The following is a 15491-nucleotide window of genomic DNA, read 5'->3' as shown; positions in this document are numbered from 1 at the left end:
GACATCACTTCCTCACCCTCTGAAGGTGGTGATCCAATTGCATTGATTTTGGAATAATACAATGCTAATTTCTGGCCCAAAATAAAATTAACTGTCTATTTTCACATGTAAAAATAAATTACACAAAACTTCTTGTACTTATTCTATGGCCTTAGTAATGCATAAATAGTTCCTCCAGTGACATTTTTATTCAGTGTATTTTTAAAAAATAATTTTGGATTGTATCAAAATAGTCTGAAATAAACTGAATCAAAACATGGTGAAATCTGAGATTTCACGATACACGTATCAAATCATTGGGAAGTGATCTGTAGCCCTAATTGTAGCTGGTAGTCTTGTATAGGCTACACAGCCCAAAAAGGCTTAGAGCTTATGTCGGTATAGCGTGTGAGCGGGCAGGAGTGACCGGCTGTGCCTTTGACACCAGCGTGCATTAGAGCCACGTCTGCATGTAAAGGCCCATGCAGCACCGCTTCGCTCAGTCTGAGGCCTGATGTGCAGCCGTCACATGATGCCAAATCTCCTTGCTCTTATTTCATTTGGAGGATTAGAAAAGGGATATCAGAGGATTTGGTTCGCGATGCCAGGGAGGAACATTACAAAGCTGTTTCAAAAATGGGACTGAAAAAAAAATCCAATAGAATAGAGGGAAATGTTAAATATGTGCGATTAGCTTAGTGGATGGTATAGGCTACAGGCTGCAACAATGACTCAATCCTTCAAGAGCATTAATAAAAGATTATTTCACATAAGCTGTCAATAAAGATGCCTTTCAACAATGTACAGGAGCCATTTCATTAGAAAACTAATGAAAATGTTGAAAAACTGACTGATTATGATGGAATTCATGTCATGCATAATACTGAAACCCACTGCTGCATTCTTGTAAACAATCACAGATACACATACACATAGTTTACAAGCCAGTAAAAGGATATGAGTGGACTAGTATTCGTATGGAGATTCTTCTGATAAGGTGAAGTGGGCTAAATATGTACAGAGCTGATGTGGCACTGAAGCGGAAGATTGCCTTCCCCTTGTTTAGCACTATAAAGGTCTACCAAGAAAAAGACACAAAGGCATTTTAGTCAGTAGTATTTTAGAGCAACAACAATTTGGAAAAGCTGTAAAATGAATAATGACTTGATAAAAAAATAATGACACTGATAGTGCTGTATATGAGTCATGAATGGCATGATCTATTTGCACACTGTAAAATGTACAGCTGAAAGACAGTGACGTCAGCATCCTAGACCAGAGTGCAGGACTTACTGTTTCAGTAACATAACAAACTAAACTGCCATTGTATACGTAAGCTTAAAAATAAAGGTGTTGAGCGGAACAAAAAGAAGGTGAATATAATGACAAAAAAGCTTATCAAACATTAGCTTAGCTAGTCACAATGCTAGCTACCATTTGAAGGGCTGCTGCTAATGGGGTGAAAGGTGGCAATGATTCTTAGATCCCGCAGCTGCAAGAGGGCCCACAAATATCCAAGTTATAAATAACAAACCTACAAATCATGCAATATTCATGAAAGTAGTTTTGACTCAATAACCACCTAATTGGTTCGGTCAATCATTTGGTCCTTTGCTGCAGGTTTAACAGAAGACAGAACTTCAAGAGTGTGGAACAGGAAAGCTGGAAGCACTTTATTCTTTTCTAAGAAAGGTGATTTTGTTTGTTTCAGCAGATAAGTCAAAACATTTAAGGCGAAAACAGTGGCGAACTAATTACCCATGCATTTACTCTCACTGTGATTTTCAATATTGAAAAGCACTGCTGCCATTCCCTATTTTGTGAAGCTGAATAGCACAGTTAAACAGTTTTAAACAGTATGGAAGTTACAGAACAGAATAGTATAGAAAAACAGTAATTAATTAATTAATTTAGAATAAATTCCCTTCTTAGTATGTGTGTGACTGTATGTGTGTGTGTCTATATGTACAGTAAGGGGAAGTAACCCTTTTGTTTTTGTCATTTAATAAAACTCCAGTGCATATATCCACTTCATATTTACTCACATAATGGGCTCTATTAGGGCTGGGCGATGAAACGATAACGATAATTATCGCGATATAACTTTTCCTCGATATAGCGATACGACATGTTCGATAAATGTTCGATATAATACACCATTCTCACACTCCCACGTTCAGCGAAAGCCTTGGTGACGTTTTCTACTGCAAGGAAAGCGACACTACTCTGCTGTCGCTAGGAGAGGGCGCACTTCTGAGTTTTTCTACATGATTAGAGAGGGAGGGGGCCACGAGTAAGATGAGTCTTTAGCAAACGGCTGAAACGCGGAGTTATACATTCCCTGTTTGAGTGGAGCGACCGGCGATCTGTTTTCCTGTGACCGAGTGTGAGTGACGAGGTCAGTGGTGTAACTGTACTGTCCTACAGTGAACTCACCTCTTTCCTAACATCCTAACAAACTTTAGCAGCGTTAAATCACAATCACAATCCTCACAACTACAGCGCTGTTACAGCACTCGGACAGTCATATTTAAGTATTAGTGCATTCCCAAGCAACGAAAGTGAAAGAAAGAAGTGGGTTCATGTAAATTACAGCCCTGATTTAAACGAAAGTAAACTGAGGAAGCTGTGAGGCACTGGAGAGCGGGAGAGCGCTATCTTTACAGGCTAGCTGTTTTTAGCAGCTGGCTAACTTGAAGCAGCGCTCTATCACTCCACAACACGGAGAATTGATGATACTGTAGATCAAACAAGACACAAAAGCACCGCTTTCAGTTTAAACGTACCTAAAAGCAGGACTCTGTTTGTCTGGTGTTGATATGTTTCGGTTCACCCCTTAAACTACTACAACTGAATAGAGAAATCTAGTCATCGCCAGCTGGTGTTTGAATACTGTGATGTCATTTGTAACGGGGTAGCCGAGCGCTCGTCACCAGCTAAAAATTGATAGGGAAAAAGTTTGTTGCAAAGCCACTGTTTGCAGTCACATCTTTGAGACATCTACAGTAAGAAGTAATTAGCTTTTTGCAGCATTGTGGTTCAGTTTTGCCCCATTCCACTTGGCAAACCATCTTCAATTCCCCAAGGTTATGAGTGTCCCTCTGTTGGACTCGCAGTTTCAAAATCCCACATAAATTGTCAAAGGGGTTTCAAGTCAGGAGATTGCCTAGGTCATGCAAGCACTTTTTTTCTTGTTGAAACATCCATCTTCTCTGCTTCTTCTTTCTTGGCTGATGAGCTCAAATTCTTGTCTAATATGAACCAGTACATACATCCATTCAGGTTTCTTTCGATGATGTGCAATGCCCCAGTATCATTTGCAGAGAAGCAGTCACCAGATGTTTCCACCCCCCAATTTCAGTGTGTATGTTGTTCTTGGGATTATAAAGACTGTTCTGTCTTCAAGGATAGAGAGCTGAACTGCTGGCTAAGAGTTTTAGTTGTTTCATCTAACCAGAGTACACTGTTTAAAAAGAGTTCTGATTTGTCTAAATGCTTGTGTGCACATTTTAGACATGCATTTATGTGCTTCTTTCTTTAGCATTGGAGTTTTTGCATTGGGTAGAGGAATGGAGATGACTGAGGTGCAGTTCATTGCTTATTCTTCTCTATGTAATTGCTGTTCCTGCTGCCTTTAGTTTGTCCTCCAACTCTTCAAGTGACTGCTGACGTCTGTCTTACCTTCCCTATCATTAGTGTGAGAGTGTGTTGTGAAATCTTGTTTGGTGCTTTTTCCATTTAGCATGTTATTTTACAGTGTTGTTCAGAGAACTTAAGGAAGCTCCTTCATCTTCACCATCATTGCTACTTGTGCAAATTTGAAGTGGACATATGCACTGGAACTGTATTAAATAACTAAAACAAAAATGTCTGAATACTTGTTTCCCCTCATTTCATACAAACTGTTTTCTTTCTGTGGTCCCAAACTGCTAGCTAAGCCCTGACCATATGCATATTGCTAACCAACTAGCCAGCTAAACAGTAATGGTTCTAACATTTGCTTGCTAATTAGCTAGCTAGTTAATTCACAAGTGCTTGCAGCTTATACTATAATGACGATGTGTTTGTGAATCTTAATGCTAGTTCAGATTTCACTCTCAGTCTGCGTACTACAATGTATGTGCACAGACAAGTCACGTGGTAAGATAACTAGAGCAGGATGGCACATGAAATAGCAGCATGACAAGGTTTGCACTCACTCTAATTGTGCTTGCTCATTAGAAGTCTGGACTTGGATGGCAGTAAAGCTGCTTTGTGACAATGAATTGAACTTAATTTCCAGGTCATAGTGCATTAGATCTAAGGTGAAAGAATGGTTATGCTTTCTACTAAAGGCTCATGCGCTAACCTTAAAGTAATAACTTGCTGTATCTTACATCTTTTAATTAGAACATGGTACAAAAAATCTTAAACATGGTTCAAATGGCAGAATGCATTTGAAGGCAGAAGAAACCTCTAGGCTTCTTATATTTAATAATTTTTTCTACAATGTACTGTGACACAATTTGAAAGCTTTCAATATCGTTATTGCTACTACTATGCAGAACTAAGAAGCATCACATCAAAAATAATAATCATGAAATTCAATAATTTAATCCATAAAATATTCAATGGGATTTGCTGTCTTATGAGCAGCCAGCTTTGATTATTTGAATTTTAACTGTGAGCTAATTAGCCTAGCATTCCACTCCCGCTGCAAATTTTTCAAACACTATGACAGCAAATTTTTCATTAAATATCCCTCACCTGTCCTTATTTCACCTCAATAACTGCATCATTAGTGAGAATTAATGAATGAATTTATGAGATTAGTCATACAGCATCCGTGCTAATCCCAGCACTGTTTTTTAGGTCATGAAAACAGCAACGATATAGCTGTGCCAGGTGTGTAATTCCAATCTGTGTGTCCGACAGTGTTTAGAACGTTAAATGTTGTTTGTAAATGTGAAGAGCTCTAACAATAAAATGTTTGTCAATGTGCAGAAAACTGAGGCACTGTCGATAAAGGGCTATGCAACAAAACAAGGTTTTGCTCTGGCAGCAATGAGAGGTATGAAGGAAAGAAACACATTTTGCATAAACATACTACCGCTGAAACCTTCATACAACTTTATCAAAAAACTGTCGACAAATATTTCTGTTGTTGATTTTTCTGTTTACATTTTCAGAAGTGGCATCCAACCTAGAGCTGAATATTCAGCAGCTTGCTCAAGTAGCTCTTCCAAGAAAAAACACTGACAAACATTTTATTATTACAGCTTTTCATATTTACAGACCATATTTTTGCACATTAATTGATTATTTGTTGATTAACTGACATGAATAATCGACTGTCAGATTCTAAACCCTGCCCCTACTGCAATTAGCTGGTTACTGCACTACAGCCTTAATAAAATGAATGTTCTGAATTTCTTATGTATTGCAATTATATATTGTAGATGCATCAAAGCACATTTGACACTACTCCTGCTCACATATGCATATCTTTCCATAATCTGCTGCGAGAAGAAAGCAATCTAGGTGATTTGATCTGATGATCTAATGGCTGCCACTTTTAAGCAATGTCTACTTACTCTTTGATTCTTGAAGTAAAATGGATCAATGTCCTCCAGCGGGACTCCAACCAGTCCTGCAGGGATGTCGCCAAAGATGCGAGGAAGCACCTTGCCGGCCTCCAGGTCTGCCTGAGGCTTTGGCTCCGCTGTATTCCCCCTTTTTGCTGAGGAATCCTTTGCTTTCTTGACCTGCTCCTCAGCAATCCTCCGCTCAATAGCCGCCAGGGACTCGCGAGTGAACCGCCGCAAGGCGTCTGGACCCGCTGGTAGCAGCATGGTCGCCATCTTTTCATCCTGATCGTTGTGTAGAATTTACTTGCAGCTGAGAGCATATGCCAAAGAAAGGAAAGAGAGAGAACATTTTCACTTGAAAGCTTGCTTAAGAAGAGGCAGGATCAGTCAAAGTACCTGTAAACTGCCAAACTGGGCTAGCTTCCACTGAACCTGCAGTTTGAAAAAAGCTGTACAGTGATACTGTACTGCAGTAAAGTTGGTAGCATATCCCTATATTATATCCCTGTAATTAGCTGATCATTAATTATGCTATTTGTGAACATTTAACAGATTTGATGAATTTTGTCAATAAGAATGCAGGCAGTTTAATGAAGGCCACTGTGTAAATTTATGAACATAAAAACACACAATCAATTATGTACTGTCAGAGGAATGCATTGCCAATTTGAGGAACATGGACTGCCACCAAACCTGCATTCTTCATACATTTACAATTTACAAAGAAGGCTGCATGCTTCTTATCTATCATTGTTTAATATATTGACTTCATATGAATCCTTGAAATGCAAATTCACAATGGCTTCAGTAACCGATTTAGAAAGGGACAAAATGCACAAGAGCAAGAGTAGTGAAAAAAGGCTACGAAAGAACAAAAGTACTATGACTTTTTTTTGTTCACCGATGTAAAATAAACTATTTAAAAAAAGAACAGGAGGAAAAATCTATTTAAAATCTACGTTTATTTGTAAAAAAAAATATATAATAACGCGTAATGGGCAGACATTCGATCAGCAATTTGTTTATGCAGTTTATATGGGTTGTTGCAATTTTTTATTAGTATTTTTACCAATTTCACTTGTGGCCAATTACCACCCATTAGCTAGGTCAGGGGTTCTCAACCTTTTCCACTCCAAGGCACTCATGTTTATAACTACAAAACATAGCGCCCCATGGGAGAAACTTCACTTTTTAAATACAAGTTTTTTCTTTAGTGTTGACATTGAAAACCTGACAATCAGGAATAAAAAAGATCATATTGTTCATTTCGGTTCAATCACAGAAAACCAAAATTCGCGATGATGTTAAAAAACTTAACATGTTAAAAAAATATATATATATGCGAAGAGGTTAAAGAAGGGAAAAAAAGATGTGCGAGGTACATTTGGACTGTGATTGGAGTTGAAAATACTCACTGAAAATACTCCACTGGCTTTCCCACAAGAGTAATTGTTCAGTCTCAAGGTGCCCCTTTAGTTTTTGAGGGTTTTTGTGATTTATTTAAAACAGCTAAACCCCACTCTGCTCACCGGGTTTTTGGATTAGCGTTGTCACAATCAATGATCATAATAAACTTTAATATCTGCTCCTTTAGAATAGGTTTATCAGACTGAATTTCACCACCGAGGTCCAAAAATACGTTCCAATCCATGAGCCAGAATCAAATGCATCTCTTTACTATTATTTTATTTTACAGCAGCTTGTGCCGGAGAAACGATATGTAAGCAGATTGAAGTCTGTAAACAGTAAGACGTTAAAACAGGCAGATTATGCTGACGGTACAGTGCTGACATGCCGCTAGAAGTCGAGGAAAGAGAGCTCTACCACAGGTCAGCTGTCTGTTACAGACCTGAGTACGGGTGGAGTATTCACAAATGTCAAAACAGAGCAAACTAAAGAAAAAGTCTGATGGGTCCACACCAAACAAGGAAGGTGTCAAAGCACCCTGAGAAACTTCTCCATCTCTGGCTCGCTTTCTGCATTGCGTGCCTGTGGCGGCAAGGTCTCAAAATGATGACATTTACTCAGCCTACTACTGCAATGCTTTTATTTGTACGTATATTTGTTATAATTTGATAACGCTTGATTATTCAATTCTTCATTATCAAGTTAATCCTTTTTCTACTTATGTTCTTACGACTTCAAGTGGCATTACTGCTCTACTACGAACTACTGCCTCCCCAAGTACGGGCTTGTGGACCACTACAGGGTGCTTCACAGCCCACAGGTTGAAAAACCCTGAGCTAGGTCTCCCCCCACCACACAATGCTAGTACACTCAGCAGACTTCTCTTTGGGAGCAATGAATGGTGTTTTGACCAAAATCACTGCTATCAACAAAACAAAATAGCTCCAAACCAAATTCACTTTGTCCTGCATACATTTTTCCCCAAAGATCTCATTGGATGCTCTGAATTACAATATTGTTGAGCAGTCAAAATACGATTAACTTCTCTGCACGCTGAAATGATGCTGCACAAAATTAAATCTACTATTAATATCAGCTACTCAACTGTTGGCTTCTACAGCCAAAGCAACTTAACTACAACAAGATCAGTGGCGTTCAAAAACGGCATTCATTTTCCTCTTACAGACATCAGCTTAGACCCTGAGTTCCTAATATGGCCATGATGCTGGCTACAGAATGATGACATAGCTTCGGAGATCTATTACTCTCTCTTGGACTCCCAGTCACGGATGGCTGTGGCATTGCCAGGGATCAAACTCACGCTCTTGACGATAGGGACAGGGACGAGTCGTGTAAACAGGCTTGCAGGGTTAAGCCCTCCCTGTCTTTCAAATAAAAAAGTACCAAAATAAAGTCTCAGTTTTGACACCCACAACAATAAATTGTTTGTCAACAAATGTCTAGTACCAGAAAATTTAGGATTTCTGTGGACCTAAGCAACATATCACCACCAAAATTTTGTAGGAAAATACAAATAAGCTAAGATGGGGCTGATTTACATCTAGCCTGTGCTGTTGATTCATGCAACCTAAATACAAATTATTGTCAAGTATATATTACAACAGAGGGAAACACCCCGCCTAAATTTATGATCCATTTGGGCTGATTTTTTCAAAGCCTGCAACGTCCAACTCTGCCTTCCTGGAGTCTGCAGTAAGTACTTAGTAGGGGCAACATGTTAAGCTTGTAATAGACATCTGAGTAAGGTATTTTTCACGTTGTGTGTTGCTCTTTTACAGACAGCAAAGATCTGACCTTAAATCCTGTCTCTGAATATTACTGGAGGAGCATTAGCTGGTCAGCCTACTGTTATGTTTTGCTCTTGTTGTTGTTGATAAAAAGTATAACATCGGAATTGTTAGCATTTAAGCACAACTGCCAGCTAGCAAGTCAGGCAAAATGTTTGTGTGTATATGTATGTGTGTATGTGCAGGGCTGCACCGCGTCAGTCTTGTGCTTCCAATAAGACAGACGAGTTTTAGATAACCTGCTATAAGGCTTATCTCATGGTTTCATTACTGTTATTATAAAAGGACCTATTGCAAATGTGATGCTAGAGTGAACAAGACAATGCAAGACATGCTTATTTGCAAAACACATTTTACCTAACTATGCAGCAGCAATCTACCAGTCGTCTGAGCTGTAGCAGAAGAAAAGGTTTGCATGCTCCATTTGGTAACAAATCATGGGTGTGGAAACGTTTTTTTTACTGTTTGCAAAGAATGTAAGTGTGAATTAAAATACTCAAGTAATACCACAAACCCGTCAGCTCACCTGAAAAGGCGGCACGGTGTTAAAGCTGGTCGCTCGACTGTGCAGGTTTTCATCATATTGTAGCCCAAAAGACCAAAGAACTTCTTAACTCTGAAATCTTATCTAATCTGTTTAGTCACTACGACAACTTCAGTTAGGACTGAATTTAGGACAGAAGCTACTACAGATTAACAGTTCTTAAGATAACAGTACTACAGAAGCATCCTAACTAGACAAAATTTCCTACACACTGTCCTAACTTTAAGACAACCCCAGAGGTGTCCTAACCTCTGTCTTAACCATCTGTTTCTATCGTTTTACGCAGTGACAGGCAACATAGTTCATTATAACTAGCATAATGACATTACACTGCTGTTGTCAAAACAAAACCTTGTATCTCTAAAATGACAACTCCACAGGAGAAGGAAGAAAACATGCTTTATTTTTAATGTAAGTCAAAGGAACCAGTGTTTTGAACAAGTCATTTTTGGTCATTTGTTTTGGCCTATTCATCATGAAATTTACACACACAGTAAAGGGCAACAGGCACTTTCAATTTATGTCCAAAACTGAAAAATGCCAAAAATGGACATACAAGGTTTTGTTCCAACAGCAGCGATATATGTACTGAAAACGGCGCTTTGACTTGTGAGGTTTTTTTCTAACAGCATTTTAAAAATTTCAGACACTATAGACACATTCTCCACCACCCCCTCTTATTACCTTCATGTGTTAATGTTTATGAAAACTCAGCAAATGTTGATGAATAATGAGGATACAGACTTGTATGTAACATGCTGCTCTTCATTAGGTGAAATAACGTCAGCAAGGTCGGCTAAAGCGTTTGGGAAAAGGAAACTGAAACTGGAGAGCAGTGATGCTCTGATAAACAGCATGAAACATAGCTGTAACGTGACAGAACCACTCAGACGCTCGCAGATAAAAAGAACAAAAAAGGCTTTACTGTTTGAATCATCAATCAAAATCGTTGTCAAGAAACAGGCACAGGTCAAAACCAGAAAAGGCAGCAACTAAAGACAAACAAACATAACAGGCAAACACAATCCAAAAGGGGTCAGGCAAAAACGGGTGAGTCAAAATACAGAGGATAAGTCAAAACCAGAAAACACAACACAGGAAATAAACGCTCAGTAGCTCTAGAAAGAAGCAATACCTCGCACTGAACTGTTCTAAAAGCCCGGGCTTTATACTAAAGCTAATGAAAACTCAACAGGTGTAACAGATCAGTACTCAGGAGAGAGAGATCTGTGATAGGAGCATGGTGGAGGGTCAGGAGTCATGTGATCTCCCAGAGGAGTCCAAGGAAACCTCTGAGCCATAGGGAGGCGTGACAGTATCCCCCCCAAAGAGTCCGGGGTGGACGGCCAGGACGACAACCACGCCCACGTCCGGAGACACAAACAGGAGCAGACCCAGAGCCGCCGCGGCACTGGACAGATGGGGTCCGTCTACGACGACCCCAAAGACGATCAGGAAGTGAACTGGGGGCCCTTTCCTTGGTCGGCCCCTGGGACGAGGAGCAGGTTTTTCAGGATACTGACTATGGAAGTCAGCGACGAGAGCTGCGTCCAGAATGTCCTGAGCTGATACCCAACACTGCTCCTCTGGGCCATACCCCTCCCAGTCCACCAAGTACTGGAGTTCTCCTCCACGCCTCCAGGAGTCCAGCAACCGACGGACAGCATACACAGGCGCGCCGTCTATCTCCTCTGGAGGGGGTGGAGTAACGTCTGGCGTGGCCTCGTCCAATGGCCCTGAAACAACAGGTCTGAGGAGTGAGACATGAAAAGACCGTGATACTCTAAAACGGGGGGGTAAGTCAAGTTTGTAAGTCACTTCATTAATACGTTTAAGTACTTTAAACAGGCTAATATACTGCAGTTTCCTACTTCCCTCAAAGGCCCTGAAGTCTCTTGTTGAGAGCCACACGCGATCTCCAGGGTGATAGATGGGTGTCTCTCCTCGGTGACGATCCGCTTGCTCTTTGTTGCGTTGTAGAGCGGCTTCGATCCTCTGATGGGTCTCTTCCCAAACTCTCTCGCTCCGTAGCATCCAGGTGTCCACTGCAGGAACATCTGTCGTAGTGCCAGTCCATGGTGCTACAGTGGGTTGGTATCCCAGTACGCACTGGAAAGGGGTTAATCCTGTGGCAGAGCTGATGAGTGAATTTTGGGCGATTTCGGCCCACCAGTCTGTCGGATTATTATAGCAAAACAGTCAAAGGAATTTACCTTTACCGGATTGAGGATGATATCCAGATGTCAGGCTGATAGAGACCCCCACGTGTTCAAAGAACGCAGACCAAACCTGCGATGTAAACTGTGGGCCTCTATCGGATAAAATGTCCTCAGGGACACCAAAATAACGAAACACCTGATTGAAAAGAGTCTGAGCAGTTTGAAATGCAGTGGGGGGGTGAACTAAGTGGAATGAACCTGAAGCTGTGTGAAAATCTGTCAATAACTGTGAGAATTGTGGTAAAACCTTGTGATTCAGGCAGATCAGTGACAAAAAATAGCCATGCTTTTCCAGCTGGTAAAAACAGCTCACCAGACACTTTCTCCCACTCTCCCATGACAGATTTGTGGAATGTTCCACTGTTTGGCAAGTGTTTGTCGTGTTCTGACCATAAAGGATAGTTTAAAACAGCAAATAACCACCCAGGAGCAAAAATCAGCCTTCAAACTTGAAAGAAATAATGATTTGACATTTATTACAGTAGGTATCGATATCGAACGATATGAATTTTGTTTATCGTGATAACATTTTTGGCCATATCACCCAGCTCTATTTGGATTACGTGTTTACGTTTCAGCTGTGTGCTCATGGTCGGTTGCTAGTTAACACTGGAATAACCGTAGATTGGGTTTACAGACAAAACATCTTTTGACATGGGTGGTTTAAAAGACAGAGTTGCATAAGCACACAAAGTGATGACTGGGTGATCTCCAGGTGTATGGTAAGGTTAAACCCTTAGAGACAACAGGGAAAGCATAAACAAATGCATCTCTCTTTCTTTCTTTCTCTCTCTCTCTCTCTCTCTATATATATATATATATATATATATATATATATATATACGCACACACACACACACACACACACATATATATATATATATATAAAGAGAGAGAGAGAGAGAGATGTGTGTGTGTGTGTGTGTGTGTGTGTGTATTGTGGTGGGAATCTCTAGGCACCTCACGATTCGATTACGATTCAAAGCCCTGGTTCTCAAACACTGAATACGGAAGGCAAATCCTTGGCAATAAAAGTTGCAGTAGAGTTTGTAATCCGCTTCGCACTTTCCGAGTTGGGTGGAAGCTTACACATCGCTGGATCAATGGTCATCTGGTTGGCAGCAACTACAACCGGTCAGAAAACGTGTGGAAACATGTAATATAGTTTCTCATGTTTGTCACATTTCCAAAATATTTTAGTTTAGTGTGACACAACATGCATATTGTGTGACTCTTGTCCGGGTCTTTTTTGCCTTCAACTTCATAGAAGCCAAAGTGCTTCCACAAGCTAGCTCAGCGGTCGGCAACCTGCAGCTCTTTTACTGCCCTCATGCGGCTCCACAGCAGAATGAGATTTTTAAGTAATAAAATAATAAAAAGTAATAAAATAATCCTCCTTTGCAGTAAAATAAAGCTCTGCTGGTCATTCTAACACTTTTTTAACAATAAATGCTCTTAAACACTGCTAATTCACCTCCCTATAACTTTGAAGACTGGCGTACAGACTGCTGGTCAAACAGCAACACAGACAACATTCTCACTTAGCCAGTAGCTAATGAAAAGACAAAGAGAAAGACGACCATCAATAATTTAAAGACAAATGGACTTATTTGCATTTATAAGCACTCAGTTGGTTTCCTAGTATGTTTAGTCATCAACGAGAAACTGTCACACAATAAAAAGTCACGAAGATGAAGAATCAGATTCTTATTTGAATGGTGCAGCAGTTACATTCATTTAAGGTAGAACACGAAAATTCGAACAAGAACCTGGCGAAAGAGAAACTGACTTCAGCCTTGTAAAAGTCGAACGTTGAGAGACATTTTACAAGAAACTATTCTACGTTTGAGGAAAAGTTTCCTGCTGGGGATGCGAGAAAAGCGGCTATAAGTCTGCATTTTCGTTTAGATTTTTTAGCCTATACTAGTATATTGGCACGTACTAAGACATCTTTATAGCCACAATGGTAAAATAGACAAAATATTGTGGCTGCCAAGGTGGTTTGTTTTTTTGTTGAAAAGACTTTTTTTTGTTGAAAAAACTTCTATTTAACATTTGCTTTTAACACAAGCTTTTAACAAAGAGGTATTTCTCTCTCATCCATCTGTGTTTTTGTTATGTGCATGCTGCAGACCGTCCAGGCGCTGCACTTCCACACTTCCAAGTTTCACCTTTTGCGTTCTTTATTATATATGCATATATACATGTATCGTTGACTGTTTCTAAGAATTTCTAGGGGTGCTAATAATTGTGGCAAATTGTTAAAAATAATTGTCTTTTTTATCTCGCAGAACAAATTTACTTCAATTAAAGGTTGGACTTTTCTCATTTTTTCAATGTGGGATTAAGCTAATTCACCTAAAGGCGAATTTCTTAAAACCCTTTTCACTCATCTTTACTAGGGGTGCCAATAATTGTGGAGGGGTCTGTATGTACCTACCTACCTATTACCAAAGCTTAGGCTACTGCTCTTATTATTTATCAAGTGGGGTTGGCTTTGGTTTCTTTTTTGTTTTATCCATCTCTTTCTAACTTTTTAATAATGATATTGATGATTGATGGTCCTCATTTACGATGGTCCGATAGCCCTGCCATCTGACTTTTGTATCACAATAGAACATACCATATTTATTGTTAAGAAAGACCCATATCAAGATCTGTGTACTTTTTTCCTGTCATATCGCTGGCATACCAGATTTTCCTCACATATTTATTTTAACTACTTAGATCTACATGTTTATTTTTACTCCCAATTTTACTAGCTTGGAACATCAACTTTAAAATGTAAAACTTTATCTAATTACAATCAATATCATCACCATGTTTTCCCAATTTCTACATGTATATAAATATTCCATAACTGAGATCCTAGACCTTCTTTCCACAGTTATTGGACGATGATTCATCGAATACATTAGTACGTTACATAAGACTAGGTGAATCATTACCTAGAGTAGGTGAAGTATGAGTAAGAGCAACATCACCAGGACTGAACCACTGCACTTGTACTCTTCCTGTTCTCTTACTCCCTGTTCCAGACAAAAACAGATAACATATTTATTTAAGTGTGATTTGTCCTTAACACAGTAGTGGGTCATGCAACCCTGATAAATTTACTGTGTGGAAGTGGAAGACACAATGTTTGCTAAGGTTGCACATTATACATTTTTCAACTGATATCACAGATATGTGTACCAAGCCTATCTTTAACTACATCAATTTCACAAAAAAAAAAAAAATTGAAAAAAATGTTATTTGCTCTTTAACAGGCTACAATAAAAGTAATGAGTTTAAGCTGAAGTCTATAGTTCAGAAGCTGATCGACATCAAACTTGCAAGAAGCTCAGGCAAAAGAGTCCCAGTCCATTTCCATAAAGACATTTTAAACTCTTCACAAGCACCAACCACTATTATCCAACCGTCTCACACCAGGCGAGGGCCTTGGTCAAGAGATTAGAAAAATAGCGTCATCTGAGTCACACTGCTCAAGGCAACCAACTACAAAAAAGGCTCACTCATATGAAAAGTACGTTCTTGCTAGCATCTGCATGCTGTTAATCCCAAATTATAGATGCACCGCAATGAACAAGTTGACATTTAAAGCAATTAAATGCACTGCAATAAACAGTAATTTTAAGATGTACAGCTGCAACTATTTATATTCATGTTCTGTGTGAGCAATTAGGCTAAAAAATTCAGTAGCATAAACATTTTGCTGCATGCAGTTTATTATTCAAGTAAAGTCAAGTAAATCATTTTGGTCACCACAGGTTAAATTTGGCAACACATCTTTGGCAACAATCTTATGTTATAAGGTACTCATTTCCGCAAATACAAGCAAAATTAACACATTTTACAGCCCTTTTAAAACTCAGACTGTATATTTTCTCTATTTTGACTTTCTGTGAGGCAGCATAAGAAGTACCCAAACAGCAATTTCAGTATTCAAATACCTGGAACAGTTAAC

The 15491-nt window shown here is 39.3% G+C and overlaps 1 protein-coding gene across 1 annotated transcript in view; it reads right to left on the bottom strand.

The window, feature by feature from the left end:
• Positions 1–5819, bottom strand: part of scn12aa (sodium channel, voltage gated, type XII, alpha a) — a 62914-nt gene extending 57095 nt beyond the window's left edge. The window contains exons 1-2 of the mRNA XM_036556282.1: positions 5553–5819; positions 939–1057 (exon numbers count right to left, since the gene is read on the bottom strand). Coding sequence (XP_036412175.1) covers positions 939–1057; positions 5553–5819 — 386 coding nt within the window. The remainder of the gene's footprint in view (positions 1–938; positions 1058–5552) is intronic.
• Positions 5820–15491: the final 9672 nt, after the last annotated feature.

Source organism: Colossoma macropomum, unplaced genomic scaffold (assembly GCF_904425465.1).
Source record: "Colossoma macropomum unplaced genomic scaffold, Colossoma_macropomum, whole genome shotgun sequence".
Lineage (NCBI taxonomy): Eukaryota > Metazoa > Chordata > Actinopteri > Characiformes > Serrasalmidae > Colossoma > Colossoma macropomum.
Note: the sequence above shows the minus strand (reverse complement) of the source record. Positions and strands in the feature narration are given on the sequence as shown.